This window comes from Lepus europaeus, chromosome 2, assembly GCF_033115175.1.
Source record: "Lepus europaeus isolate LE1 chromosome 2, mLepTim1.pri, whole genome shotgun sequence".
NCBI classification, from domain to species: domain Eukaryota; kingdom Metazoa; phylum Chordata; class Mammalia; order Lagomorpha; family Leporidae; genus Lepus; species Lepus europaeus.
Genome location: NC_084828.1, coordinates 174359706 through 174387692, shown reverse-complemented (window position 1 = coordinate 174387692; position 27987 = coordinate 174359706). Strand labels below are relative to the sequence as shown.

Here is a 27987-nt window from a genome sequence, read left to right as displayed (position 1 = left end):
GGTCAGGGCTTTAACTCACTGCCGGCCCCTGTGTATGTCTTAATAGATTTATTTATTTATTTTTTTAAAGATTTATTTATTTATTTGAAAGAGTTACACAGGGAGAGGAGAGGCAGAGAGAGAGAGAGGTCTTCCTTCCATTGGTTCACCCCCCAGTTGGCCGCAATAGCTGGAGCTGCACCGATCTGAAGCCAGGAGCTTCTTCCGGGTCCCCACATGGGTGCAGGGGCCCAAGGACTTGGGCCATCCTCCACTGCTTTCCCAGACCATAGCGGAGAGCTGTATTGGAAGTAGAGCAGCCGGGTCTTGAACCGGCGCCCATATGGGATGCCAGCACTGCAGGCCAGGGCATTAACCTGCTGCGCCACAGTGCTGGCCCCCTGTGTATGTTTTATTAAGTTTATTCTTAACTGTTGAATTTTGGGAGAAGGAATTATAAGTGGTATTTGTTACTTTTTAAATTTATTTATTTATTTGAAAGACAGAAATAGAGAAAGAGAGAGTTCTTCCATCCACTGGTTCACTCCGCAGACCAGGCCAAAGCCAGGAGCTTCATCCCGGCTTCGGAAGCACTTGGACCATCCACCGCTTTCCCAGGCCTTAGCAGAGAGCTGGATGGGAAGCCAGACAGCTGGGACTTGAACTGGTGCCCATTTGGGATGCCGGCACTGCAGGCTGCTTTAACCCACTGCACCACAGCGCCGGCTTCGCCACAACCCCCCACCCCCTTTTAAAAAGATTTATTTATTTACTTGAAAGAGTGACACAGAGAGAGGTGGAGGCGGAGGGGGAGGTGGAGGGGTGCTTCATCCGCTAGTTCACTCCCCAGTTGGCTGCAGTGGCCAGCGATGCACCGATGCACTGATCCGAAGCCAGGGGCCAGGAGCTTCTTCCGGGTCTCCAACACGGGAGCAGGGGCCCAAGGACCTGTGCCATTCTCCACTGCTTTCCCAGGCCATGGCAGAGAGCTGGATCAGAAGTGGAGCAGCCAAGTCTTGAACCAGTGCCCATATGGGGTGCCGGCACTGCAGGTGGCCCCATAGATGTTCTTTATGAAGTTGAAGTTCACCTTTCTTCCTAGTTTATGGGGAACTTTTGTCATGAATGATGGTGCTGGAGTGTTTTTCAAATGCTTCTGTGTCAGTTGATAAGGATCAGACGATTTTTCTTTGGTTATCTGTTAATGGGTATTACATTTTTTTTTTTTTTTTTTAAGTAAGTTGTACCAGGCTTGCATACTTGAAACATCCTCCTTGGTTGTCGTGTTTTATCGATTGCTGGATTTAACTTGCTAATCTTTTGTTAAGGATCATGTGAGGTGTTGGTTGTTTTCTTGTGACGTTTTGTCTGGTTTTGGTATTGGTAAAATGGCCTCATAAGGTGAGTTGGGACGTGCTCCTGCTGCTTCTGTTCATGTGAAGTGGATGTTAGTTTGTTTTCGGTGTTCAGTGCAGTCCTCCAGTGAAGCCAGCTCGGCCTGGGGCTGTTTTTCAGGAATTTAGAAATTTCAAGCTCACTTTCTTTGGTAGTTGTCGGGTTACTCAGCTCTCTGTTTCAGCTTGGCTGAGTGTTGGCAGTGTGCTGTGTGTGAAGAATTTGTCCATTGTTTTCTAAATTATAGAATTGTGACCCAAACTTGTTTGTAGTATTTCCTTATCTTTTTTTTAATTGAGATAAATTTCATTTTATTGGGGCCTGTGTTGTGGCTAAAGTGCACACACACACACACACAGAGAAAAGCCAAAGCTGCCCCTGCAGTGCTGGCATCCCATATGGATGCTGGTTTGAGTCCTGGCTGCTCCACTTCTGATCCAGCTCTCTGCTATGGTCTGGGAAAGCAGCAGAAGATGGCCCAAGTCCTTGGGCCCCTGCACCTGCATGGGAGACCCAGAAGAAGCTCCTGGCTCCTGGTGGGGGGTGGATTGGCACAACTCCGGCCATTGTACCCATTTGGAGAGTGAACCAGAGGATGGAAGACCTCTCTCTCTCTCTCTCTCTCTCTCTGCCTCTCCTCTCTCTGTGTAACTGACTTTCAAATAAATAAATAAATCATTAAAAAATGCATTTTATTTACTTTCATTTAAAAAATGCGTCTATTTATTTGAAAGGCAGAGTCACAGAGTGAGTGGGAAAGAGATCTCCTGGCTGCTGGTTCACTCCCCAAACGGCTGCAGTGGCCAGGGCTGGGCCAGGAGCTTCATCCGGGTCTCCCATGTGGGTGTGGGGACCCCAGCACCTGGGCCGTCTTCTGCTGCTTTCCAGGACCATTATCAGGGAGCTGGACTGGACGTGGAGCAGCTGGAACAGGAGCCTGTGCCCATATGGGAGGCTGGTGTCTCAGGCAGCGGCCTAAATTAAATTGCACCGTAGTGCTGGCCGCCGAAATCCACCATTTCTCCACGTGTATTTTTAAGGCTGGCTTATTTATTTTAAAGGCAGAGTTACGGAGAGAGCAGGTAGGGAAGAGTGAGAGAGAGATCTCTTCTGTCTGCTGATTTACTGCCCACATGGCCACAGTGCCAGGGCTGGGCCAGGCTGAAGCCAGGAGCCTTGCGGGTCTCCCATGCTGGCACAGGAGCCCAAGCACATGGGCCATCTTCTGCCGCTTTCACTGGCACATTAGCAGGGAGCTGGATCAGATGTACAGCAGCTGGGACTCAGACTGGCACCCATATGGATGCTGACTTCACAGACGGCGGCTTAACCAGCTGTGCTACAATGCTGGCCAGCAAAGTTCATCCCTTTTAGTGCACACACTTTAGTGGGTTTCCTGTTGGCTTAGTGTATTCGGTTTTGCAGCCATCACCGCTACCTAATTCCAGAGCGTTTTCATTACCCTGGGAAGAAAAGCCTGTAGCCACTAAGTAGTCACTCTCCATTCCCCTTCTTCCCAGCCACTGATGGCTTCTGTCTGTGTGTGCGTGTTCCGAGCACTTCGTGTAGGTGGTGGTAGAGCACTTCACGTGGGTGGTGGTAGAGCACTTCACGTGGGGGGTGTTGGAGCACTTCACGTGGGTGGTGTTGGAGCACTTCACGTGGGTGGTGGTGGAGCCTTCACGTGGATGGTGTTGGAGCACTTCACGTGGGTGGTGGAGCACTTCACGTGGGTGGTGTTGGAGCACTTCACGTGGGTGGTGTTGGAGCACTTCACGTGGGTGGTGTTGGAGCACTTCACGTGGGTGGTGGTGGAGCACTTCACGTGGGTGGTGTTGGAGCACTTCACGTGGGTGGTGGTAGAGCACTTCGTGGGTGGTGGTAGAGCACTTCACGTGGGTGGTGTTGGAGCACTTCACGTGGGTGGTGTTGGAGCACTTCACGTGGGTGGTGTTGGAGCACTTCACGTGGGTGGTGGTAGAGCACTTCGTGGGTGGTGGTAGAGCACTTCACGTGGGTGGTGTTGGAGCACTTCACGTGGGTGGTGTTGGAGCACTTCACGTGGGTGGTGGTAGAGCACTTCACGTGGGTGGTGGTAGAGCACTTCACGTGGGTGGTGGTAGAGCACTTCACGTGGGTGGTGGTAGAGCACTTCACGTGGGTGGTGTTGGAGCACTTCACGTGGGTGGTGGTAGAGCACTTCACGTGGGTGGTGTTGGAGCACTTCACGTAGATGGTGGTACAGGATTTGTGACTCTTTGGGCTCCGCGTTAGGTGTGCGATGCTCACTGTGTTGCACAGCAGGCTTCAGTGTTTCCTCTTGGCTCATGGTGGCAGCCCTGCAGCCTCTGCTTCCGTGTCTCGTCGTGTGCTCACCTCCCTCAAACGTGGAAGACCCCTGTGATTCCGTGGGCTCCCCCAGACAATCCGGGGGTCTCCCCAGCTCAAGATCTTTAACACGTGCAGACTCAAGTTTGCCCTGCACAGTAGCACATGCACGTTAACACGTGCAGACTCAAGTTTGCCCTGCACAGTAGCACATGCAGAGGCTTTGGGCATTGAGACTGGGTATACCTCGGAGGTGGGCATTCTGCCTGTCACGTGGTTTCCCCTGTGCGGCAGGCCCACGGAGCTCATCCTCTGTCCCCCCACTCTGCGTTGAGTCTGTTAGTGGATGCTTTATGTTGGCCACTGTGTATTTCAGTTGGGTAACTTCTTTTTTTTTTTTTTTAATTTTTTTTTTTAATTTTTTATTTTTTTTTTTTTATTTTTATTTTTTGACAGGCAGAGTGGACAGTGAGAGAGAGAGACAGAGAGAAAGGTCTTCCTTTTGCCGTTGGTTCACCCTCCAATGGCTGCCGCGGTAGCGCGCTGCGGCCGGCGCACCGCGCTGTTCCGATGGCAGGAGCCAGGTGCTTCTCCTGGTCTCCCATGGGGTGCAGGGCCCAAGCACTTGGGCCATCCTCCACTGCACTCCCTAGCCACAGCAGAGAGCTGGCCTGGAAGCGGGGCAACCGGGACAGGATCGGTGCCCCGACCGGGACTAGAACCCGGTGTGCCGGCGCCGCAAGGCGGAGGATTAGCCTGTTGAGCCACGGCGCCGGCCCAGTTGGGTAACTTCTATTTGATGCTTGAAAAGCTGACTTCTGTTCCTTTGCGAAGATCTTACATATACTTTGGTTTTAAGAGAGTTCATAGGTGTTTGTAGAAGTATTATTAAAATTTTAATCACCTTCGTGTTAGCATCAGTCTGATCATCTTTTCCATTCACGTGTGTTTTTACCAGTTGTTGGCATAGATGGCGTTGTTTGTTTCCTGGACACGTAGGGTGCTGTGTTGGAGACTCTTGATCCTGCTCACATCTGGTTTAGTAGACGGCTGAGCCTAGGCTGCCCTGTTTAGGCTCAGCGTGTGGCTGCTGTCCTGCCTTCCTGAGCTAGAATTCCTGTGGTAATCTAGCTTGCCCATCCTTTGCAATGTTGCTTATTCTCTCCTGCTTCATTTTTCCGGCACTGCTGGAAATCCCTGGGCTCCCTGGTGGGTATGGCGCCGCAGCCCAGTGCTGTCCCAGGTGTGGGATGGGGACCTGCCTGCCCCGTTCCAGGTGTGGGGTGGAGATGCTGCAGATGCTGGCGCTGTGGTGGAGTGGCCCTGCCACTGTCCTGTGTGGGGGCGGGGTAATGTAAAGTGTCTCCCCCAGGGCTCTGCTGAGTCCTTTGGCCAGAGAGCAGGATTTTCTTGTCTGTCTGTCTGCCTATTTGTCCTTCCCTGCTGCTGGTCCGAGGTTAGGCTTCTCTGGCCTGGGGTATATGGGGGATGTGAAGAACACCCAGGGAGCTCGCCGTGGTGCCCTCCGGAAGCTGCACAGCGCCTACTAGGCTGCCTCCTTCCTGCCCTGTGGGGGCCTCTCGTGGCTGTCTGTACGTGGTTGGGTTTTGAGGGGACAGTCAGGAAAATGTGAGCCTATGCCAGCGTGCTCTAGACCTGGGACCCTCGCAGTTTTGAATTTTCCCCCTCCTGGAAATGATTGGCAGTACGTGGAAAGTGACTGGTGCTTTTGCTTTTGTTGATACTGCACTGTAATGTGGCGCGTTCCTTTACAGCTGTTGCTCACTGCAGGAGCAGGTTGGGGAGTATTCTTGTGTAAACTGAATGGAAAAAGAAATGTCATATTTTACTTGCTGTGTATTTACTCGTTTATGTATTTATTTTTAGGGAGTGGAGCAACTGCAGTGGTCCAAGCAGCGTACTGTACCCCTAAAAAGGAGAGAGTGGCGATCAAGCGGATAAATCTTGAGAAATGTCAGACAAGCATGGATGAGCTCCTGGTATGCACATCTCGTATTTCTTAAGTGGGGAGATCGACTCCTGTGTATTCACGTCACAATGGGAAATAACCTGAAGCTTTTGGTTTACTTTTTAAAAATGGTTCATAATTTCTTCATTAACCAATAGTGTTTATCATAAAATTTATAAAATATAGCTAAGTAGAAAATTAGTTCTAATCCTCTCTGGAGATTACCATTTGCTGTCTCACCTTCCATTTAGCTGCTTGTTCTCTTACGGCAGTTTGGTGATGTAGGTGCTCTTTCTGTCTCTGGTTTGCACTGGGTGTGGTTTTCTGTTGAATGGGTGGGCCACAGCTTACCTCTTCTGGCACTGGGTGATTACCTCATTGTCTCTTTTCATTATTTTTTTAAAGTCTTACTTATCTGTTTGAAAGGCAGAGTTACACAGAGCGAGAGGGAGAGATAGAGAGGTCTTCCATCTGCTCACTCACTCACTCCCCACATGGCCACAATGGCCAGAGCTGGGCCAATCTGAAGCCAGGAGCCAGGAACAACTTCTGGGTCTCCCATGTGGGTGCAGGAGTCCAGGCACTTGGGCCATGTTCTGCTGTTTTCCCAGGCACAGTAGCGGGGAGCTGAATTGGAAGTGGAGCAGCTGGGACACAAACCAGCACTGATATGGGACGCTGGCACTGCAGTTGGTGGCTTAACCCACTATGCCAGAGTGCTGGCCACTCTTGTTATTGTTACAAACAATACTGGCTTACTTCTCTGTTTCCTTAAAATAATATCATGGAATTGCGATTCCTGGGTCATATGGAATACCCTTTAAAAGTCTGTGGCTCAGGACTGGCACTGTGGCACAGTGAATAAAGCCATTGCCTGCAGTGTCAGCATCCTATATGGCCGCCAGTTCGTTTCTGGCTGCTCCTCTTCCGATCCAGCTCTCTGCTATGGCCTGGGAAAGCAGAAGAAGATGACCCTAGTCCTTGGGCCCCTGTACCTGTGTGGGAGACCTGGAAGAGGCTTCTGGCTCCTGGCTTCAGATTGGCGCAGCTCCGGCTGTTGTGCCCATCTCGGGAATAAATCAGTGGATGGAAGACCTACTTCTCTCTCTCTCTTTGTCTCTCTCTCTCTCTGTCTCTCTCTCTCTCTCTCTCTCTCTCTGTCTCTCTCTTCTCTCTGTGTCTGTTTGTCTGTCTCTCTCTCTCTCTCTGCCTCTGCTTCTGTCTCTTTATAACTCTGCCTTTCAAATAAATAAATAGATCTTAAAAAAAAACAAAACAAAACTGTGGCTCTCAGGAGACGTGGAGACATGGTATGGGTTCATATTCTGACCACTGGTGCAGGAGACGAGAGGTGGAGTGACCCTCGCAGTAGCAGCTCTGAAGGCCGAGGGAGGGAGGAAGGCCTGTCCCAGGGTCAGTAGCTGTCAGAGGTCTGTGCCATTCAAGTGTCATCAGTCACACAGTGCTGCTTTTATGTCCTGGCACACACAGAGAAAGGGCTCAGCACGGGAAGTTAGGTAGTTTTAAAAATCATTTAATGTTTTCAATCCTGTTGGGTTAGGATGGAAAGAATATGTGCTTTGAGAATCTTTGAGGTTTTTTCCTGAAGCCCAGTTGATGCAGTATTTGAGAATTAGAAGCTGCCCACAAATGTGAGCTGGTGTTGTGGTTTCAGTGATTTCTCTAAGAGCACATAGAGTTAGTAATAGCCAAGGCAGGAGCCAGGACTGGAGTGACCATCCTGTCTAGAACTTTCTCCTCTGTCCACCTGGGATTTAGTTCCTGGTGCGCCTGTCCTGGCTATTCGGGAATAACTGGAATGAAAGAAAACACGGTTGGGATTGCTCGTTTGTATTGAACCTGTAGCAGCTCAGGCACGTGGATTGCTTCCAGAAGGAGCAGTTACTGGAGTGGTCTTGAGCCATCTCTGGGAAGGAGGTGCTGGCTGAAGTCCTACTGGAAGGTCTGGGTTTACTGTTGCCGGCAACACAGTGGACCCCATTTGGACATTTGAACAGCGGTATTGGTAAAACAAGCCTATAAACTACAAACTGGAGGTTGGCGCTGTGGGTAAAGCTGCCTCCTGCAGTGCCAGCAACCCATATGGGCACCAGTTCAAGTCCTGACTTTTCTACTTGAAATCCAACTCTACTATGGCCTAGGAAAGCAGCGAAGCAGCGATGGCCCAAGTCCTTGGGACCCCTGCACCTGTGTGGGAGACCGGAGGAAGCTCCTGGCTCTTGGCTTCAGATTGGCGCAGCTCCGGCCGTTGCAGCCATCTGGGGAGTGAACCAGTGGATGGAAGACCGCCCCCCCCCCCGCCCCCCGCGCCTCTCTGTAACTCAAATAAATAAACCTTAAAAAATTACAAACTAGTTCTGTTAAAGGAAACACAAACATTTTAATGTACATAGGATTGGGACTAGAGAAGTCTAACGTGAATACCTGTCATTGCCTGGTGGTGTAGGGTGGCGGGAGGCCCATAGTTTAAATAACCTAGTGAAGACCACAGGGCGACGATGGTGGCAGACCTCACTGCCAGGCGCTCCTGTGTCTCACCCGAGAGGCCTCACTGTGAGGTAGGTAGCAGCTCCACTGTGCCGCCGAGGGCAGTGAGGCAGAGTAAGTGCGAGAGCGACAGTAAAACTCAGGGCTTTCTGACTTCCTGTAGAACCAACAAAATGATCATAATCTTAGCTCAAAAGCACAACATTCTTAACGTTCTTAAGTGTTTTCTCACATTATTGAAAGCAGTATTTTGTTGTTGCACTTTTAGAGGAATGCACATTTGGTGTCTCTTTTTTTCAGCTCCGTTTTAATCCTATGGGACCACTGTCATATATGTGGTCCATCATTGAAATTTTTTTTTTTTAAGATTTATTTATTTACTTGAGAGAGAGAGAGTTACTTACTGACAGAGAGGGAGAGACAGAGAGAAAGGTCTTCCATCCTCTGGTTCACTCTGCAAATGGCCAAAAACAGTTGGATCTGGGCCAATCTGAAGCCAGGAGCCAGGAGCTTCTTCTGGGTCTCCCATGCGGGTGCAGGGGCCCAAGGACCTGGGCCATCTTCTACTGCTTTCGCAGGCCATAGCAGAGAGCTGGATCAGAAGTGGAGCAGCCGGGACTCAAACTGGCATCCACAGGACCTGGCGTTGTAGTGCAGTAGGTTAATCCTCTGCCTGCGGCACCTGCATCCCATATGGGTGCCGGTTCGAGTCCCGGCTGTTCCTCTTGCAATCCCGCTGTCTGCTATGGCCTGGGGAAGCAATAGAGGATGGCCCAAGTCCTTGGGCCCCTGTACCTGTGTGGGAGATTGGAAGAAGTTCCTGGCTCCTGGCTTTGGATTGGTGCAGTTCTGGCTGTTGTGGTCATTTGGGAAATGAACCAGCAGATGGAAGACCTTTCTCTCCATCTCTCCCTCTCACTCTCTGTGACTGCCTCTCAAATAAATAAAATCTTGAAGAAAAAAAAACAAAGAAACTGGCACTCACATAAGATGCCAGCATTGCAGGCAGGGGCTTAGCCCACTAGGCCACAGGATTGGCCCCAATTTGATGTCTTATTAAAAGAAGAAAATTGGTTAGATAATGATTTGTTTTGCCCACATTTCAGTAAGCGTTATGTAGCGTGTATATTCTTGGCAAGTAGGGAAAGAGAGAAAGAAAGGGGCTTCTGTAAAGGCAGCCTAAGATAGTCGGCTGCTTCTCGGTGCTCATCAGCTGTAGCGGTGTCAGTGAGAGACCCGTGGTGTCCGGCCTGCACCAGTGCGGGACAAGAGCTGAGTGCAGTGGGCTCTGTTTCATACTGACAGGTTTGAAGCCCTTCGGTTTACCTTAAAAAAAATCTGTGAGGTTGAGGTGCTAGACTTTGATGTGACGTTGTCTTTCCCAAGCCATCTTTATTGTAGCACAGAAAGGGTGAGGCTCTCCAAGGAATGCGGGTGGGCACTGGCTTACAGTGTGAGATTTACGACAGACAGACAGCAGTATCGCTTCTTTCTCCTGTGTAGTGTTTCCTGGATGCCTGGCGACCTTTGCTCCATGTGGGGGATGATCGGCTAATACATATTTTTTTTGTAAAGATTTATTTTATTTATTTGAAGGGCAGAATTACAGAGAGGGAGAGGGACACAGAAAGAGAGAAAAAGAGATATTCCATCCACTGGTTCATTCCCCAAATGACCACAATGGCTAAGGCCGGACCGGAGCCTCTTCCAGGTCTCCCCTGCGGGTGCAGCTGTCCAAGCACTTGGGCCATCTTCTGCTGCTTCCACAGGTACATCAGCAGGGAGCTGGATCCACACTGAGCATCCGGGACTCGAACCGGCACCCATGTGGGATGCCGGACCTGCAGACAGGGGCTTTAACCCACTGTGCCACAGCGCCTGCCCCTGGGTGCCACATCTTAACATGTTCATTATCTCCACAGAGATTTTGCTCATAGACTTTTCTCTAAGAAGTCAGACCATGCAGGATTCTAGGTTTTTCTCTTCCCTAGTAGGTGGTCGGATTAGATTCATTGGACGAACGTGTGAGAGGACGTACAGAGGACTGAAGTGTTGTTCCTTCTATCCAGAGTCATGATCTCGTTACAGAGGGAGGCTCTGCCTGTGTGTGACCACCGTCTCAGGAGAGGTAGGCAGTCACGTGCGAGTAAGGAGAGGACGAGAGCTGCAGCTCGAAGACGGAGGGCCCTGTGGGGGGCGCCAGGCGGGGCCGAGGAACACGCAGATGAAGACCCTGCTGGGCAGCGGCTAAGAATCAGGGAAGAACAGGAGAGAAGCAGGAGGCCTTGACGGGGAGTGACAGGTGGAAGGGTCAGAGTGGTGTTTGCAGAGGAGGATGTGAGCTACGGGAATACATGGGAATGGCTTCGAAGGATTCTTTTTATTTTTTTCTTTTTGAAGAATTATTTATTTAAAAGGTAGGAAGGGGAGAGAGCGAGAGAATGGGAGAGGAGGGAAGGAGAGGAGAGAGAGAAAGAGAGGAGAGAGAGATGGAGAGGAGAGGAGAGGAGAGGAGGGGAATCTTCCATCTGCTGGTTCACTCTCCAAATGGTTGCAATGGCCAGGGCTGGGCCAGGCCAAAGCCAGGAGCCAGGAGCCTCTTCTGGGTCTCCCATGTGTATGCGGGGACCCAAGGACTTGGGCCATCTTCTACTGTTTTCTCAGGTCATAGCAGAGAGCTAGGTCAGAAGTGGAGCAGCTAGGACTTGAACTTGTGCTCATATAGGGTGCTGGCACAGCAGGCGGCAGCTTTTTGCTGCCCTCCCCCCAACAGTGCTCCCCTCATGTTTTAAAATTTATTTGGGGGCCAGTGCTGTGGGGCAGTGGGTTAAAGTCCTGGCCTGAAGCGCCAGCATCCCATATGGGTGCTGGTTCTAGTCCTGGCTGCTCCTCTTCTGGTCCAGCTCTCTGCTGTGGCCCTGGAAAGCAGCAGAAGATGGCCCAAGTCCTCTGGCCCCTGCACCCATATGGGAGTCCCAGAAGAAGCTCCTGGCTCCTGGCTTCGGATCGGTGCAGCTCTGGCTGACATGGCCTTCTGGGGAGTGAACCAGCGGATGGAAGAGGCCGCCCCGTGTAACTCTTACTTTCTTTTTTTTTTAATTTATTAATTTTGTTTCAATGATAATATGATTATTTTAAGAGAATTTAATTGTATTTGTATTCTTTTTTTTTTTTTTTTTTACTTTTATTTTATTTTTGACAGGCAGAGTGGACAGTGAGAGAGAGAGACAGAGAGAAAGGTCTTCCTTTTGCCGTTGGTTCACCCCCAATGGCCGCTGCGGCTGGCACGCTGCGGCCGGCGCACCACGCCGATCCGATGGCAGGAGCCAGGTGCTTCTCCTGGTCTCCCATGGGGTGCAGGGCCCAAGCACTTGGGCCATCCTCCACTGCACTCCCTGGCCGTAGCAGAGAGCTGGCCTGGAAGAGGGGCAACTGGGACAGAATCCGGTGCCCCGACCGGGACTAGAACCCGGTGTGCCGACGCCGCAAGGCGGAGGATTAGCCTGTTGAGCCACGGCGCTGGCCGATGACTTTCAAATAAATAATAAATCTTTTAAAAAAAGATTTATTTGAAAGGCCAAGTGAGAGAGAAAGAGTGAGGGAGTGAGATTGAGATTTTTCATTTCCTTGTCCACTCCCCAAATGGCCACAACAGTCAGGGCTGGGTCCCTCTGAAGCCAGGAGCCAGGAGCTCCCATCTGCGCCTCCCGCATGGCAGGGCCAAGCACTTGGGCATCTTCCCCTGCTTTCCTAGGCCATTAGCAGGGATCTGGATCAGAAGTGGAGCAGCCGGACTGGAACCTCTGCTCCAGGCGGGAGTGCGTTGGCAGCGGGGCCACGTGCCTGCTGCAGGGAAGTTCTTCAGCGGCCAGAGCCCTTTGTGACCTGTGCTAGGCAGTTATGCGGTCAGAAACCTTGGAAACCCGTTTGTCAGTGTCAACACAGGAAAACTTTGAGCCCTAATACAGCTCCTACCTTTGGTCGATGTGTCTCAGTGCCGAGTACTTCCCTGTCAAAGCTGTTCACTACCCTCTGTGCAGTCTAACTTCCCCAGACCATAAGTGTCATGAGGTCCATACCATGTCACATACTAGCAGGTTGACTCATTGTGGCTTTTTTTTTTTTAGAGACTTATTTATTTATTTGAAAGTCAGAGTTACACACAGAGAGAAGGAGAAGCAGAGGGAGGGAGGGAGGGAGAGGGGTCTTCCATCTGCTGGTTCACTCTCCAATTGGCCACAACAGTCGGGGCTGCGCTGATCCGAAGCTAGGAGCCAGGAGCTTCTTTTGGGTCTCCCATGTGAGTGCAGGGGCCCGAGGACTTGGCCATCTTCTGTTGCTTTCCCAGGCCATAGCAGAGAGCTGGATTGGAAGTGGAGTAGCCGGTACTCGAACCGGTGCCCATATGAGATGCCGGCACTGCAGGTGTCGGCTTTACCCACTATGCCACAGCACTAGCCCCTGCTCTTTGTGTTTGCGTGTGTGTTTGTGTGTTGTTTAAGATTTATTTATTTACTTGGAAGTCAGAGTTATACAGAGAGAAGGAGAGGCAGAGAGAGAGAAAGCTCTTCCATCCGCTGGTTCACTCCCCAATTGGCCGCAACAGTCGGGGCTGCACCGATCTGAAGCCAGGAGTCAGGAGCTTCTTCTGGGTCTCCCACACAGGTGCAGGAGCCCAAGGACTTGGGCCGTCTTCTACTGCTTTCCCAGGCCACAGCAGAGAGCTGGATCAGAAGTGGAGCAGCTGGGACTCGAATCGGTGCCCATATGAGATGCCGGCACTGCAGGTGGCGGCTTTACCCACTATGCCACAGTGCCTGCTCCTCATTGTGTCTTAAATGTGCCTTATGAACTTCATCTTTAAAGAATCATATATGCCTCTCATTCTGTTCTGCTATAATTTTCCTACATCTGTAGAGCTAAACTTGGTTCCCAAGTCCTCTGTGAAGACTAGTTTGATCATACCTGCCTCCCTTGGCTGTTCTTTCCTGTGGACTCCTGTAGCGTTTACTGTCTTTACAAGCCATCTGACACATGGGTGCTGTCCTGCCTTTCTCTTCCGTGAGCGAGTGCTGTGCTCTTCACGTTATCGGCAGGCAGGTGCTTCCTTTAGTTCTGTCTTCCTTTCATGTTCACGTAGCTTTTAGTGCAGAAGAGTGCTGGTGACTTAGGGGGTCGCAAAATACAGACAAGGCCCTTGCCATAGGGAATTCATGGAGAGCACTTCTACCTCTGGAGTTAGGAGTGACTTCCACACAGCTGATCTGGCTGAACAGAGCCAAGGGCATGGGGCAAGTCCCCGGGTACGTGGGGAGCTGTGCGAAGGGCTGTAGGAGTCCATTTGTCGGCAGATACTTAATGCAGTACATGTGTGCCAGGCACAGTGGCGAGTGCTGGCATCGTCTGGGTTCTCATTGAGCTTACAGCTTTGTAGGGGATGCAGCAAGCAGGTAGGCAGTTATACTGAAGTGTGGGAAGTTCCACAGCGATTGGGAATCCACTGGCTCTCCGTCTGGCAGGAGAGACAGATAGGCACACAGTGTCCTCCACATGATGTGCTGGGCTGGAGGAGACGCACAGGGTGCTTGGAACCTGGGGGCTGGGAGCAGCTGGCCGCTAAGCTGAGATCAGAAGGCGGCAGTGGAGTTGGACGGGAAGGACGATGGGGCAGGGGGACAGTAGGGGGAGGTGTCCAGGGGCAGAGGGAGCACAGCACCCTGGACGTTTCTGGGGCCTGGAGGCGGTGTCAATGAGATGAGAGGCTCCGCGGGGTCCCGATCACACGTGACTTTGTCGCCATTTTGTTGTACCAGACCTGGTTCAAATGCGTCCTCTGTGACAACTCAATCCTGCACTTTCAGCCTTGGTTTTTACTCGGGATTTAATTTATAACCCTGTCTTCTTTCCTTATTTTCTTTCCTTATTTTGTCTTTAGTGTAGGAATTGTTGATCATTTTACAAAAATGGGATGAAGTTTTATTTTTCCTCCTCCCCCCACGAAAAAACCCCACACAACAGAAACATCTTGTGTTAGTAATTGCCCTCTGTGACAACAGCAGATTTCCCAAGGGCTCTTAGGGGAGAGCTGTGTGTCCAGTGGAGCCTCCGGGGGCGCTGTGTCGTGGTGTCTGCGGCATCCTGCCAGGACTGCGGGTGCAGTGGGCGGGAGAGGGGTCCCGGTGGGCTGTGCTGGAAGAGATCGAGGGCAGGCCTTCCTGGAACGGTTGTGACAGGTCTCCGGAGTCCCGGCCTGAGCTGGTTGACTGGCGTTGTCTTACGTTGACTACAGTGGGTGATGGTGTTTTCTCTCTTCCTTTTTAGAAGGAAATCCAGGCTATGAGTCAGTGCCATCATCCCAATATCGTGTCTTACTACACCTCGTTTGTGGTCAAAGATGAGCTGTGGCTGGTCATGAAGCTGCTGAGCGGAGGTGAGTAGCCCCCGGCGGAGTGACGTGTTCTCCCACCTGATACGAGGTGGGGCTGTCCCGAGACTGAGCACGGAGGGTCTGCTGAAGACGTCAGTGTGTGGGCTCACATAGGCTCCTACGCTGTGTTTGCCTAACGTGCCCCTTCAATCCCCGTAAGTTAGGAAGGCTCCCTCCCCTTCCTTCCTCTGTGACGTGGACTTGCTGACACCTGGCCCCGCTGCCTCGCAGGGCGTTCCGCATTCTGCATGTATCTGAGTGTTCCTTCCGGTTCTCTCATTTGCTCTCTACTTCTCTGTTTCTTGCACCTTGAGTATTAGATCTGAAGGCTTGATGGAACTTGGGGGAGGTGGTTTGGGGCAGAATACTTCGCAGGAGACGCTGTGCTCTTCATAGTCCACCACGTCGGGAAGTATTTGCATCCTTAATAGCACGGCTCGTTTTGTTTGCCTAAGGTTGTGACAGCCAGGCCTCTCCCTGTGAGAAGTCGGCTTCCACTTTTGTAGATGCAGAAAGAAACCTATGAGATAGTGCTTTGGCTCTGTGGATGTCACACTCCCCATAAGTCTTCTGTCTAATGATTTTAGCCCCATCAGTAGCCCTCGTTTTATCGTTTATTTCATCGGGGGTGTGGGATGGTGGTTTTCCTTACTGCATCGTTTCTTGTGTATTTCTTTTTTTTTTTAAAGATTTATTTATTTGAAAGTCAGAGTTACACAGAGAGAGGAGAGGCAGAGAGAGAGAGGTCTTCCATTCACTGGTTCACTCCCCAATTGGCCGCAACTGCTGGAGCTGCGCCCATCCAAAGCCAGGAGCCAGGAGCTTCTTCCGGGTCTCCTGCACGGGTGCAGGGGCCCAAGGACTTGGGCCATCTTCTGCTGCTGTCCTAGGCCATAGCAAGAGCTGGATCGGAAAAGGAGCAGCCGGGACTCGAACTGGTGCCCATTTGGGATGCCGGCGCTTTAGGCCAGGGCATTAACCGGCTGCGCCACAGCACCGGCCCCCTCTTGTGTACTTCTGGACTGGCATCCTTCTGTGAAGAGGAGCTTTGTCTTATCCCCTGAGGCCCTTTGATTAATTGGTGCAGTAGTTCCTGCAGAAAAGGAGGGATAAAAAAAATGGATTCTTGGGGCTGGCATTGTGGGATAGAGGGTAAAGCCACTGCGTGCGACACTGGCAGTGAATGTGGGTGTTAGTTCATGTCCCGGCTGCTCCACTTCTGATCCAGCTCCCTGCTAATGGACTGGGAAAAGCAGCAGAAGATGGTCCAAGTCCTTGGGCCCCTGTCATCAATGTAGCAAACCTGGATGAAGCTCCTGGCTCCTGGCTTCAGCCTGGCCCAGCCCTGGCCCATGCAGCTATCTGGGGAGTGAACCAGTGGCTGGAAGATCGGTATCTCTCTGTCTTTCCCTCTCTCTCTGTAACTTTTTCAAATAAATAAATAAATAAGTAAATATTTTTTTAAAAAAAGGATTTTTTTTAATAACTGATTTTCTTATTAAATGTTGATAGAATAGTCACCTCCATTGGTAGCAGATGAGAGGTTTTTCATTTTTCCAGTTGGTCAGGATCTTCACTGTTTTGAGTATCATTATAGACTAGAATTAAAAAAAATTTTTTTTTAATTATCTTTTAAAGATTTATTTATTTATTTGAAAGGCAGAGTTACAGAGAGGCAGAGAGAGAGTGAAAGGTCTTCCATCCACTGGTTCACTTTCCAGATGGCCAAAACAGCTAGAGCTGTGCCGATCCAAAGCCAGGAGCCAGGAGCTTCCTCCAGTCTCCCATGTGGGTGCAGGGGCCCAAGGGTTTGGGCCATCTTCTACTGCTTTCCCAGGCCATAGCAGATTGGATTGGAAGTGGAGCAGTCAGGATTCGAACCGGCACCCATATGGGATGCAGGCACTGCAGGTGGCAGTTTTACCTGCTACAGCATAGCACTGGTCCCTGGTTCATTTTTCAAAGCTCTCGGCAGCCAGGGCTGAGCCAGGCCGGAGCCTGGAGCTCAGTCAGGGTCTCCCCCGTGGGTGACAGGGACTGGAATACTTCAGTCACCTCTTGCTGCCTGCCATGGTGTGCCTCAGCAGGCGCTGCTCGGAGTCGGAGGAGCTGGGGCTCAGTCCGGGCGCTCTGATGGGCGAGGCAGGCGTCCGCGATGGTGACGTAGCCGCTGTGCTGCACACGCAAACTCTCTTCTCTCTTGTGCTCGGGTTTCCAGACTTGTCAGCGGGAGTTGTTTCTTGCTTACTCTTTTTGATATGAGCCAATAGGTTTTGGATTATGTCTTGCTTTTTGTTTCAAGATTTTCTAGGTCCACAGATTGGTTTTCGCAGACCTAGAATCAGCCAGAGTCTTAGGAGCTGTGAGAGTTGTTACTGGAATGGTACTCAGAGTATAATTATAGTGCTTGGGGTGTTCATTGCTACTGTGGAGTAACTGCCTCTGTAGCTGGGGAATACTCTGTTAAAATGAATCATAATTTCGTATTAATATTTCCAATTCAACTTTAATATTATAGACTTTTTAAACTTCTTCTGATCTTATGCTTGAATCTCTTTTCCTAGTTTTACCGTTATTACAAGCTTTATACTGTAAAATGTGTGCATTTACTTCTACTTTCTCCTTAGAGAAAATTTAAATACAGGCTGAGGGTCCCGTATCTGATGCTTTGGGCTAGAAGTGTTTCAGATTTCAGAGTTGTTTGGGTTTTGGAGTATTCACATGGACTTTACTTATTGAGCAACCCTAATTCAAACTCTGAACTCTGAAATAGAGGTCCAAAGCTTTTTTTTTTTTTTTTTTTGACAGGCAGAGTGGACAGTGAGAGAGAGACAGAGAGGAAGTTCTTCCTTTTGCCGTTGGTTCACCCTCCAATGGCCGCCGCGGCTGGTGCGCTGTGGCCAGCGCACCGCACTGATCCGAAGGCAGGAGCCAGGTGCTTCTCCTGGTCTCCCATGGGGTGCAGGGCCCAAGCACTTGGGCCATCCTCCACTGCCTTCCCAGGGCACAGCAGAGAGCTGGACTGGAAGAGGGGCAACCGGGACAGAATCCAGTGCCCCGACCGGGACTAGAACCCCGGGGTGCCGGCGCCGCAAGGCGGAGGATTAGCCTGTTGAGCCACGGCGCCGGCCTGGTCCAAAGCTTTTTAAATGTCATGTTGGTGCTCAAAAGCATTTTGGATCGCAGAACAGGGACGCTCAGCCTGCATTGCTGATGGCAATTAGTGTACAGACTGACACGTGTGGACTGGACGTTTGGTTATGGTTGCCCAAGGGCTCATGCTATGTGGTCAGTTTGTCAGTTTACCAAGGCATGGCTTTGAGTCACAGGGCAAGACTGGGGACTGGATCACTCCACTGCTTTCACTGTTTGCATGTGTATTTCCTGTGGAGTTACACAAAAGAGAATCCATGTCTGCTTAGTTTGCAGTTTTAATACTGCTTGTCACTGGGACCTTGCTTCTCCAGAGACTGTGAAAGGAACAATGTACGCTTTGTGTTAAAATCCAGCTTTCCTGTTCACAGTTTTATTTTAGTGGGAGAACTGTGTCAGCTCTTTTGTCCTTTTACTTGTCTGGGTGTCTTTCTGCCTCTCAGGGTGCTGAGGAGTGAATGAAGTGACAAACATGGCTGGGCTGACGTGTGGTAGATGCACGGAGATCGTAGGCACTGTAACCATAACCGCTTGCTGTGTGATGTCTTCAGCGTAGCCAGAACCTCCTTTTTGTTTCCGTCCCATCGGGGGCAGCACACTGGAGATCTGGATTGCTTTATACAGGCCCGGTGCGTGTGATGGTTGGAGGCCTTGCTAACACCAGCCACCTTCAAGATGGTGGTCGCGTGCGGTTCGTTCAGTGTGGACAGATACGGGAGCATTAGGTGATTCTGTGTCTTAACTTATTGATCACCTATAGCTTAATTTGTTAGTTTGTAATTTACAAAAATGTTTGATGTAAGGTTTTCAGTGTGGGAGAATACATTGTTTGCTGTGTTCTGTGTTAGCCGGTCCTTTGTTCTGCGGCTCCTAAGCAGAGTCTCGCCCCCACCGCACGCATCCTCCTGGACGTGCGGCCTGGTGGGGGGTCCTTCAGATGCAGCTCTTTGTGTTGTCCCCTGTCGTGTGTGTGGTGTCCCCCCCCCCCCCCCCCCCCCCCCCCGGTCTCAGGTTGTCTGGGGCAGTACTCAGTTTTTCCACCCTAGCACTCAGTGAATTTCCTGGAGGGTAATTTAATTTAGAACATGTTCTAGTCATAATTCTTTATAGAATTATATTTTTAGGAGTTAACATGATCATTACATGTAAGCCTTTTTTTTTTTTTTTTTTTTTTAAATATACAGGTTTTTATTTCTCTTTAAACTTTGGTTGGGACTTGGATTGTGAAACACCAGTCAGTAAAATTTACAGAGCAATCGTAAGAAGTGAATCTGTATAACCCCTGTAGTGTGGGGGACTACGCAGAGCTGAACAGGGCGGATCTATGGTGCCACTCAGAGCCACAACCACACTAATGAGGTCATCGTTGTATTTTCTTCCGCCGTCTGCACTTTGCATAATTTTCAAGCAGTGTCACAAAGCTGGAATTGGTGCTGTCATCCTTGGTTCCGTCGAGAGCTCCATCGGGGTGCATTTGCAAGTAGTAGCCTTGCCTGCAATATAACCTGGTCACTATGCCCTTGAGCTGGGGATCTCAGATCTGGAAACAGGTGGCAACATCTCTCCACCTAGGAATTACGAACGCACTCCCACAGCAACACAGCTCCATCTTTGCCGGCCTTGCCGACTGCCCATGTAAGCCTTTTAGATGTTAAAATTTTTTCACTCTTTAGGAAAATGAAATCTCATTTTTTTTGAAGATTTATTTATTTGAGAAGTAGAATTACAGAGAGAGGGAGAGGCAGAAAGAAAGGTCTCCCATCCTCTGGTTCACTCCCCAGATGGCTGCAGTGGCTGGAGCTGGATGGATCCGAAGCCAGGAGCCAGGAGCTTCTTCCTGGCCTCCCAAGCACATGGGCGGTGCTCTACTGCTTTCCCAGGCCATTAGCATGGAGCTGGGTCAGAAGTGGAGCAGCCGGGACCCAGAGCGGCACCCAGATGGGATGTCACAGCACCGGTCCCCAAATCTTGATTTTTGTTGCTATGAGGTGAATAAACATTTAAATTGACGAATTTAAGTAATATTTAGAAAACAAAAGGTAGAAGTGAACAGCTTACACGTTTTTGTTTTGAAATAGGAAGAAACTGTCAGAATTTATAGTACAGTTAAAATGCCACTCAAGTACGTACGCACGTTAGTGAGTGGGACTGTCTGCTCCTTCTCTCGTGGGCCTTATGACTAATAGAGAAAAGTTGTAATTAAGCGGAAGTGTGGAGTCTGTGAGAGCCAGTTCTTGGGGACCCTGAACCTCTCGAGGGAGGGAGATGTACCGTTAACAAAGGCCCCTTCTGGAGGTGCCAGCCGGCTGAGACGGAAGACTAAGCTACCAGTCAGCAGGTGAAGTGGGAGTGGAAGGATGGGAGAGTGATCCCGCTGGGGGACTGGTGGCAGAAGGAAGGTGTGTGATGTGGGCCAGAACCAAGGGAGGTTCGTGGCTGGAACAGAGGAGAAAAGGACCTTTGGAGGAGGCTCACGGGTAAGCAGAGACTCCCTTGAGTAACTTTAAAATGTCAATGACCAGGGCCGGTGCCGTGGCTCAACAGGCTAATCCTCTGCCTTGCGGCGCCGGCACACCGGGTTCTAGTCCCGGTCGGGGCACCGATCCTGTCCCGGTTGCCCCTCTTCCAGGCCAGCTCTCTGCTGTGGCCAGGGAGTGCAGTGGAGGATGGCCCAGGTCGTTGGGCCCTGCACCCCATGGGAGACCAGGAGAAGCTCCTGGCTCCTGCTTTGGGATCAGCGTGGTGCGCCGGCCGTGGCGGCCATTGGAGGGTGAACCAACGGCAAAAGGAAGACCTTTCTCTCTGTCTCTCTCTCACTGTCCACTCTGCCTGTCAAAAAAAAAAAAAAAAAAAAAAAAAGTCAATGACCAGAGCTAACAGAAATGCATGCAGGATGCATTCTTTTTTTTTTTTTTTTTTTTTTAAAGATTTATTTATTTACTTGCGAGTCAGAGTTACAGAGAGAGGGAGAGAGAGAGAGGCTTTTTATCCACTGGTTCACTCCCCAAATGGCTGCAACAGCCCGAGCTGGGCCGATTCGAAGCCAGGAGCCAGGAGCTTCTTCTGGGTCTCCTGCGCGAGCGCAGGGGCCCAAGCACACGGGCCATCTTCTGCTGCTCTCCCAGGCCATCAGTAGGGAGCTGGATTGGAAGTTGAGCAGCTGGGACTTGAGCGGGTGCCCGCGTGGATGCCAGCAGCGCAGGCGGAGGCTTTTCCTGCGATGCCATAGCGCCGCCCCGGGGTTGTGGGTTTTAGCGGGAAGCTTTCACCAGAGCTGCAGTTTGTTACACACACCTTTTTACATGCGGCTTCTTAGGCCCATGTCCGCTCTCTTGCAGGACTGGGTGCCTGCCTTCTTTGACTAGCTTCCTCGTCACCCTTCACGTGTTAGGAGTGTGAGAAACGGATCGTCCCTTCCAGATTGTGCTGAGCACGTAGCTGCATTCTTGTGCGTGCTGTGAACCTGCCCTGGTTAGTCCTTGTCTTCTCTGGATTCTAGTTGAATCACCCGGTGGTAGTCTGCACCCTCCTTTGCTAGTCTATTGCACCTTCATGTTTTCTTAGCTGACATGAAGAGCCCCGAGGAGGGAGGATTCAGGCACCGTCTCAAGGAAGCCAGCCGGATCAGGAGGGAGGACTTTGTAGGACCAGTGTCTGTCTGTCAAAGATGAGGATCCGCGTGGCATGGAGGTCTCTCTGCCTGTGAAACTAAGCAGACTTGGGACAAGGAACGGGGCTTCTGCTCGGGACACAGAGTGGGCATGTGCACTGCTTTTTTAAAAAAAAAAAAAAAAAAAGATTTCTTTATGTATTTGAAAGTTAGAATTACATAGAGTAAGGGAGAGGCAGAGACAGAGAGAGAGATTCCATCTGCTGGTTTACTCCCAGACGGCTGCAACAGCCGGGGCTGGGCCAGGCCGAAGCCAGGAGCTTCTTCCAGGTTTCCCAAGGTGGATGGCAGGGGCCCAGATTCTTGGGCCATCTTCCACTGCTTTTCCCAGGCCATTAGCAGGGAGCTGGATCAGAAGTGGAGCAGCCAGGACTCGAGCCAGTGCCTTCATGGGATGGTGGAGTTGCAGGCAGCAGCTTAATCCACTACTCCACAGCACCGGCCCCATGTACACTGCTCTGAGTTCTCTGTGGACCACTGGATGATGTGAAATCCATGAAGATTGTCTAAATTTTTGAAAAGGAGCTCTGATTTCAAGCTTCAAAAGCACAGAACTAATATAAGATCTTTGTTGCTCTGTTCGGCAGCTGTACCAGACTGGAAGTTCCCTGAAGTCAGCCACATTTCACGGCTTCTCATTCGCTGTGGCACCCAGTGTAGGACTTACTAGATGAATGAATTATGTTAATTTTAAATTCCCAGCAGGAGTTTCTCCCTTTAGATACATTTTTTAAAGTAATTTTATTTTTCATTTGTCAGTGTGAATAGTTTGTAACCATTACTTTTTTTTTTTTGACAGGTAGAGTTATAGACAGAGAGAGACAGAGAGAAAGGTCTTCCTTTGCCGTTGGTTCACCCCCTAAATGGCCGCTACAGCTGGCGCTGCACTGATCCAAAGCCAGGAGCCAGGTGCTTATCCTGGTCTCCCATGGGGTGCAGGGCCCAAGCACTTGGGCCATCCTCCACTGCACTCCCGGGCCACAACAGAGAGCTGGCCTGGAAGAGGGGCAACCGGGACAGAATCTGGTACCCCTATGGGATGCCGGTGCCACAGGCGGAGGATTAACCAAGTGAGCCATGGCGCCTACATACATTTTTTAAAAAATATTTATTTATTTTATTTGAAAAAGCTACAAAGAAGGGGAGACAGAGGCAGAGAGGGAGAGAAAGTCTTCTATCTGCTGGTTCACTCCCTAAATGGCCATAAAGGCCAAGGGTAGGCAGGCTGAAACCAGGAGTCAGGAACTTCTTCTGAGTCTCCCATGTGGGTGCAGGGGCTATCTTCCTCTGCTTTCCCAGGCATATTAGCAGGCAGCTGGATCAGACATGGAGCAGCCGGGTCTCTAGCTGGCACCCAAATGGGATGTCAGCGTTGCAGGCTGCAGCTGACCCGCTGTGCCATAGCGCTGGCCCCTAGTGAATGTCTTCTTTCTTTTTTTTTTTTTTTTTTTTGACAGGCAGAGTGGATAGTGAGAGAGAGACAGAGAGAAAGAGAGAAAGGTCTTCCTTTGCCGTTGGTTCACCCTCCAATGGCCGCCACGGCTGGCACGCTGTGGCCGGCGCACAGCACTGATCAGATGGCAGGAGCCAGGTGCTTCTCCTGGTCTCCCATGGGGTGCAAGGCCCAAGCACTTGGGCCATCCTCCACTGCACTCCTGGGCCATAGCAGAGAGCTGGCCTGGAAGAGGGGCAACCGGGACAGAATCCAGTGCCCCGAATGGGACTAGAACCCGGTGTGCCGGCGCTGCAGGCGGAGGATTAGCCTAGTGAGCCGCGGCGCCGGCCCTGTGAATGTCTTCTTTCTAAGCAATGCTTGCATGGCCCAGATTTCTCTGAATGAAGCAAGTGGCTGGTTGGTATAATCACCGTGCTGGGGATTCGTATGTGATTGATGGAAGTCAGCACAGCAAAGTGTGTCCCTTGGGCATTGCAGCTGTGGATCCCAGCAGCAAGGGGGAGGGAGCTGGAACAGTGGCGTGTTGGGGCGGGCCCTCTACACTCGGAGGCCTCCCTGTTCCCCGTCTCCCACTGGAGGGGCCTCAATGGGAAGCAGCATCCAGAAGCTGAGTGCACCCTCCCGAGCTGTCCGCCCTTTCTCTCGCTTCCCGTGTGTGGGATTCTGAGCGGTCCCAAGCTCCAGCTCAAGGTCACCTTTCCTGATTGGCATCCTGCTCTGCGGGCACTGAAGTCCAGGCCTCCACTGGCCTCTTCTCTCTCTGCTGTCTCTTCCAGAGTATTGGTGCCGTCTCCGGTCGCTTACCTGCTTTCCTGGTTCATCAGATCAGTGGGTTTTAAGCGAGAGCTAAAATGTTTTGCGGAGTCCATCTAGGGCGGTTTTTCTGTGTATTCGGAAGTACACGTCTTCATCTACGTGTGTGAGCTAGAAGTACGTGGGAGGAGGAGCTGTCAGCGGTGGGTGTGAGTTGTTTATTTTATCGTAGTCTTGGTCCGTTTGGTCTTGAACCAGGAGGTGGATATGGGATCTGTTCAGCGCAGTCTGTTACATTCTCGGCTTCTCGGCACCTTCTTCCATTGAAGGTTGTTTTGTTTTATTCTCTGATTTTAATCGGCCAGTGCACTCCCAGAAGTCCTGAACTCTCCAGCAGACTTTGCGTTTATCATCGTGTTGGTGCCTGCGTCCTGTGATGTTAGTCACTGTGTAGATGTTCTCCCTCCCCCTTCTGTAGTAGGAGCAGGATGGACGTCATACGTAGACCTGGGCTGTTATTTAAAGAGAACTGCCATTTTATCCTCTTCATATCCATCTTTCTTTCACCTTACTCATTCTGTTTTTATAGTTTATCAGAATAATTTTAGCCCTTGAGTTAGTTTATGTGTGTACGATCTTTACTTTTCAAGCATTTCTTCTCTGGGTTGTAATGCCGGGTACTGCGTTCCTGCACGGGAGGAAGCCGACGCTGGCTTGTGGTGGCTGACATCGGAGTGTTACTGATGCGTGTGCTCTAACTAGGTGTCCTCTGGGCGTGGTACAAATCCACCCCTTCTGAATTCTTGCAGGAGGTCGTGCTGGTGTAACATGTTATTTGGATATTAGCGAGCTACTTGCTGTTCCAGATTAGAGTTGAGAATAACTCACTAGTTTTAAACTGCTGTATTTTCTCCTGTTTGCTGTTTTCCCCTTTATTTTCTACACAGTTTGTTTGTGAAATGGTCCACATACGTTTTGATTCCAGATGGATCTGAATTAACGTGGACTGCATGCCTGTGTCTTGCGTTTGCAGGTTCTGTTCTGGATATCATCAAGCACATTGTGGCAAAGGGCGAGCACAAGAGCGGTGTCCTGGACGAGCCCACCATTGCTACGATACTCCGAGAGGTCCTGGAAGGGCTGGAGTATCTGCACAAGAACGGACAGATCCATCGGTACGTGGCGGGTGTGCTCAGCCACCTCAGCAGACGCTCCCTCTGCGCAGCAGCAGTCCCGGGGCCTGAGCGTTTTCATGGCTCTTTGTGCCGCAAGTCTCGGTGCACTGTCCAGAGTTTTAGCTGTGTAGCTAATAAATAGTGGACAGGTAACAGGTAGATCTTTCTGTAATTCGTAAATATGGTGATTGGGGTTTTGTGCTGTTGTGTGAGTTGTGCCTCCCCCAGACGTTAACAATATCAGCACATTACCTTTTTTGAAAAAATAACAAGTGATTTAGTAAAATTGGAAAATTCATAAACAGAAAAAATTCAGTTTCTTATTATATCTTTTTTTAAAGATTTATTTATTTGAAAGAGTTACAGAGAGAGAGAGAGGGACAGAGATCTTCCATCTGCCAGTTCACTCCCTAAATGGCTGCAACGGCTTGAACTGAGCTGATCTGAAGCCAGGAGCCAGGAGCTTCTTCTGGGTCTCCCACACAGGTGCAGGGCCCAAGGACCTGGGCCATCGTCCACTGCTTTCCCAGGCCATAGCAGAGAACTGAATTGGAAGAGGAGCAGCTGGGACTTGAACTGGTGCCCAAGGAATACCAAGGCTTTAACCTGCTGCACCACAGCGCTGGCCCCTAACTCATAGTTTCTTACCATGAGGCCATCACTGATGACATTTTGGAAAATTGCTTTCTGTTCTTTCATGTACTTGATATTTAAAACAATACTATATATGTGATTTTGTCTGTTGCTTTTCTTAATATCTTTTAAAGATTTATTTATTTATTTGAAAGGCAGCGCTACATAGAGGCAGAGAGAGAGAGAGAAAGAGATATCTTCCATCTGCTGGTTCACTCCCCAAATAGCCATAATGGCCAGAGCTGGGCAGAGCTGAAGCTCAGAGTCAGGAGCCTTTCCTGGGTCTCCCATGCGGGTGCAGGGGCCCAAGCACTTGGGCCATCCTCCCCTGCCCTCCCAGACCACAGCAGAGAGCCGGACTGGAAGTGGAGCAGCTGAGCCTCAAACTGGCACCCACATGGGACACTGGCACCCCTGGCGGCTTCACCTGCCATGCCACAGTGCCGGGCCCTGCTTTACTTATTTTACATTGTATCTTCAGTAGTTTGCTAGATTATTGAAAGCTCTTTGGGCGTTGGTGTTGTGGTACAGTGAGTTAAAGCCCTGACCTGCAGCACCAGCATCCCATATGGGTGCCAGTTCGAGTCCTGGCTACTCCACTATTGATTCAGCTCCCTGCTAATGTGCCTGGGAAGGCAGTGGATTATGGCCCACGTGCTTGGGCCCCTGCACCCACCTGGGAAACCCGGAGGAAGCTCCTGGCTCCTAGTTTCAGATCAGCTCAGCTCTACCCATTGCAACCATTCACGGAGTGAACCAGCAGATGGAAGACTTCTTTCTCCCTGTTGCTACCTCTCTCTGTAACTCTGCCTTTCAAATAAATAAATCTTAAAAAAAAAAAAAGCTCTTTGTAAAATAACATTTTTTATTAAAGCTCTTTTTTTTGTTTTAAATAAATACTATAGCATTTTTAAAAAACAGATGTATGTATTTATTTGAAAGTCACAAAGAGAGGGAGAGACAAAGAGAGGTCTTCAGTCCACTGGTTGACTTCCCAGATTGCCACAACAGCCAGGGCTGGGCCAGGAAGGTGGCAGGGCCCAGCCACTTGGGCCATTTTCTGCTGCTTTTGCCAGGCTGTAACCGGGGAACTGGATCCAAAGTAGAACAGCCAGGACTCTAACCAGTGCCCAGATGGGATGCCAGCATTGCAGACAATGGTTTTACCTGCTACACCACAATGACGGCCCCAGTATAGCATTGTAAGAGCTTTTTAACATTTTGTAGTTCAGGTGTTTCTGGCTGTCTTTAACTATTCAGTGCCGATGGCAGGAGTTCAGATAGTAATGGGTCTGTGTTATCCAGAAGTATTTAGCACCTAGACTTGGTTTATTTGAGAATATTTTTTGTTTTCATTTCTAAATTTTTACTAGATATAAAAATTCACTGTTGAAAGTTTATTTTTTAAAGATTTATTTTATTTGAAAGGCAGAGTTAGGATGAGACAGTTTATTCCCCAAATGACTCTATGGCCAGGGCAGGACCAGGCTGAAGCCAGGAGCCTGGAACTCCATCCAGGTCTCCCACATGGGTGCAGGGCCCAAGCACTTGGACCAGCTTCCACTGCTTTCCCAGGTGCACTAGCAGGGAGCTGGACTGGAGGTGGAGCAGCCGGGGCTCGAACTGATTACCCATATGAGATGCTTGCACTGCCGGTGGAGGCTTAATCTACTGTGACACAGTGCTGGCCCCTGTCATCTCTATTCTACAGAACCCATTAATAGATTACAAAGTTTCAGGTATTTTTCTTGTTTGGTTATTTTTTCCGATTTGTTTCTTGGCTGATTTTATTTTTCATTTTAATTTTTATTTATTTTTTTAAAGATTTATTTACTTACTTGAAAGTCAGAGTTACATACACACACACACACACACACAGATCTTCCATCCGCTGGTTCACTCCCCAACCGGTCGCAATGGCTGAAGCTGGGCTGATCTGAAGCCAGGAGCTAGAAGCCGCCTCAAGGTATCCCACATAGGAGACCTTTTTTCCTTCCTTCCTTCCCTCCCTCCTTCCTTCCTTCCCTCCTTCCTTCCCTCCCTCCCTCCCTCCCTCCCTCCTTCCTTCCTTCCCCCCTTCCTTCCTTCCTTCCTTCCCTCTCTCCCTCCCTCCCTCCTTCCCTCCCTCCCTCCCTCCTTCCTTCCTTCCTCCCTCCCTCCCCTCCCCTCCCCTCCCCTCCCCTCCCCTCCCCTCTCCTCTCCTCCCCTCCCCTCTCCTCCCCTCTCCTCCCCTCTCCTCCCCTCCTCTCCCCTCTCCTCCCCTCCCCTCCCCTCCCCAAGGTAGAGTTACAGAAAGGCAGAAGTAGAGAGAGGTCCTCCATCCACTGGGTTCACTCCCCAAATGCCTGCAATGGCTGGAGCTGGGACAATCCGAAGGCAAGATCCTGGAGTTTCTTCCAGGTCTCCTGTGTGGGGGGCAGGGGCCCAAGAACTTGGACTATCCTCTGCTGCTTTCCCAGGCACATTAGCAGGGAGCTAGATAGGAAATGGAGCTACTGGGATTCCCCATATAGGATGCCGGGACTGCAGGTGGTGCCTTTA

The 27987-nt window shown here is 50.4% G+C and overlaps 1 protein-coding gene and 1 non-coding gene across 2 annotated transcripts in view; both read left to right on the top strand.

The window, feature by feature from the left end:
* The window catches only part of OXSR1 (oxidative stress responsive kinase 1), a 100345-nt gene that overhangs the window by 20436 nt on the left and 51922 nt on the right, over positions 1 to 27987 (top strand). The window contains exons 2-4 of the mRNA XM_062216207.1: positions 5590 to 5702; positions 14501 to 14609; positions 24672 to 24813. Of these exons, the coding sequence (XP_062072191.1) occupies positions 5590 to 5702; positions 14501 to 14609; positions 24672 to 24813 (364 nt within the window). The remainder of the gene's footprint in view (positions 1 to 5589; positions 5703 to 14500; positions 14610 to 24671; positions 24814 to 27987) is intronic.
* LOC133753032 (small nucleolar RNA U13) lies at positions 24974 to 25076 on the top strand. Its single transcript, XR_009865020.1, has one exon. It is a non-coding gene; the product is annotated as a small nucleolar RNA U13 (small nucleolar RNA).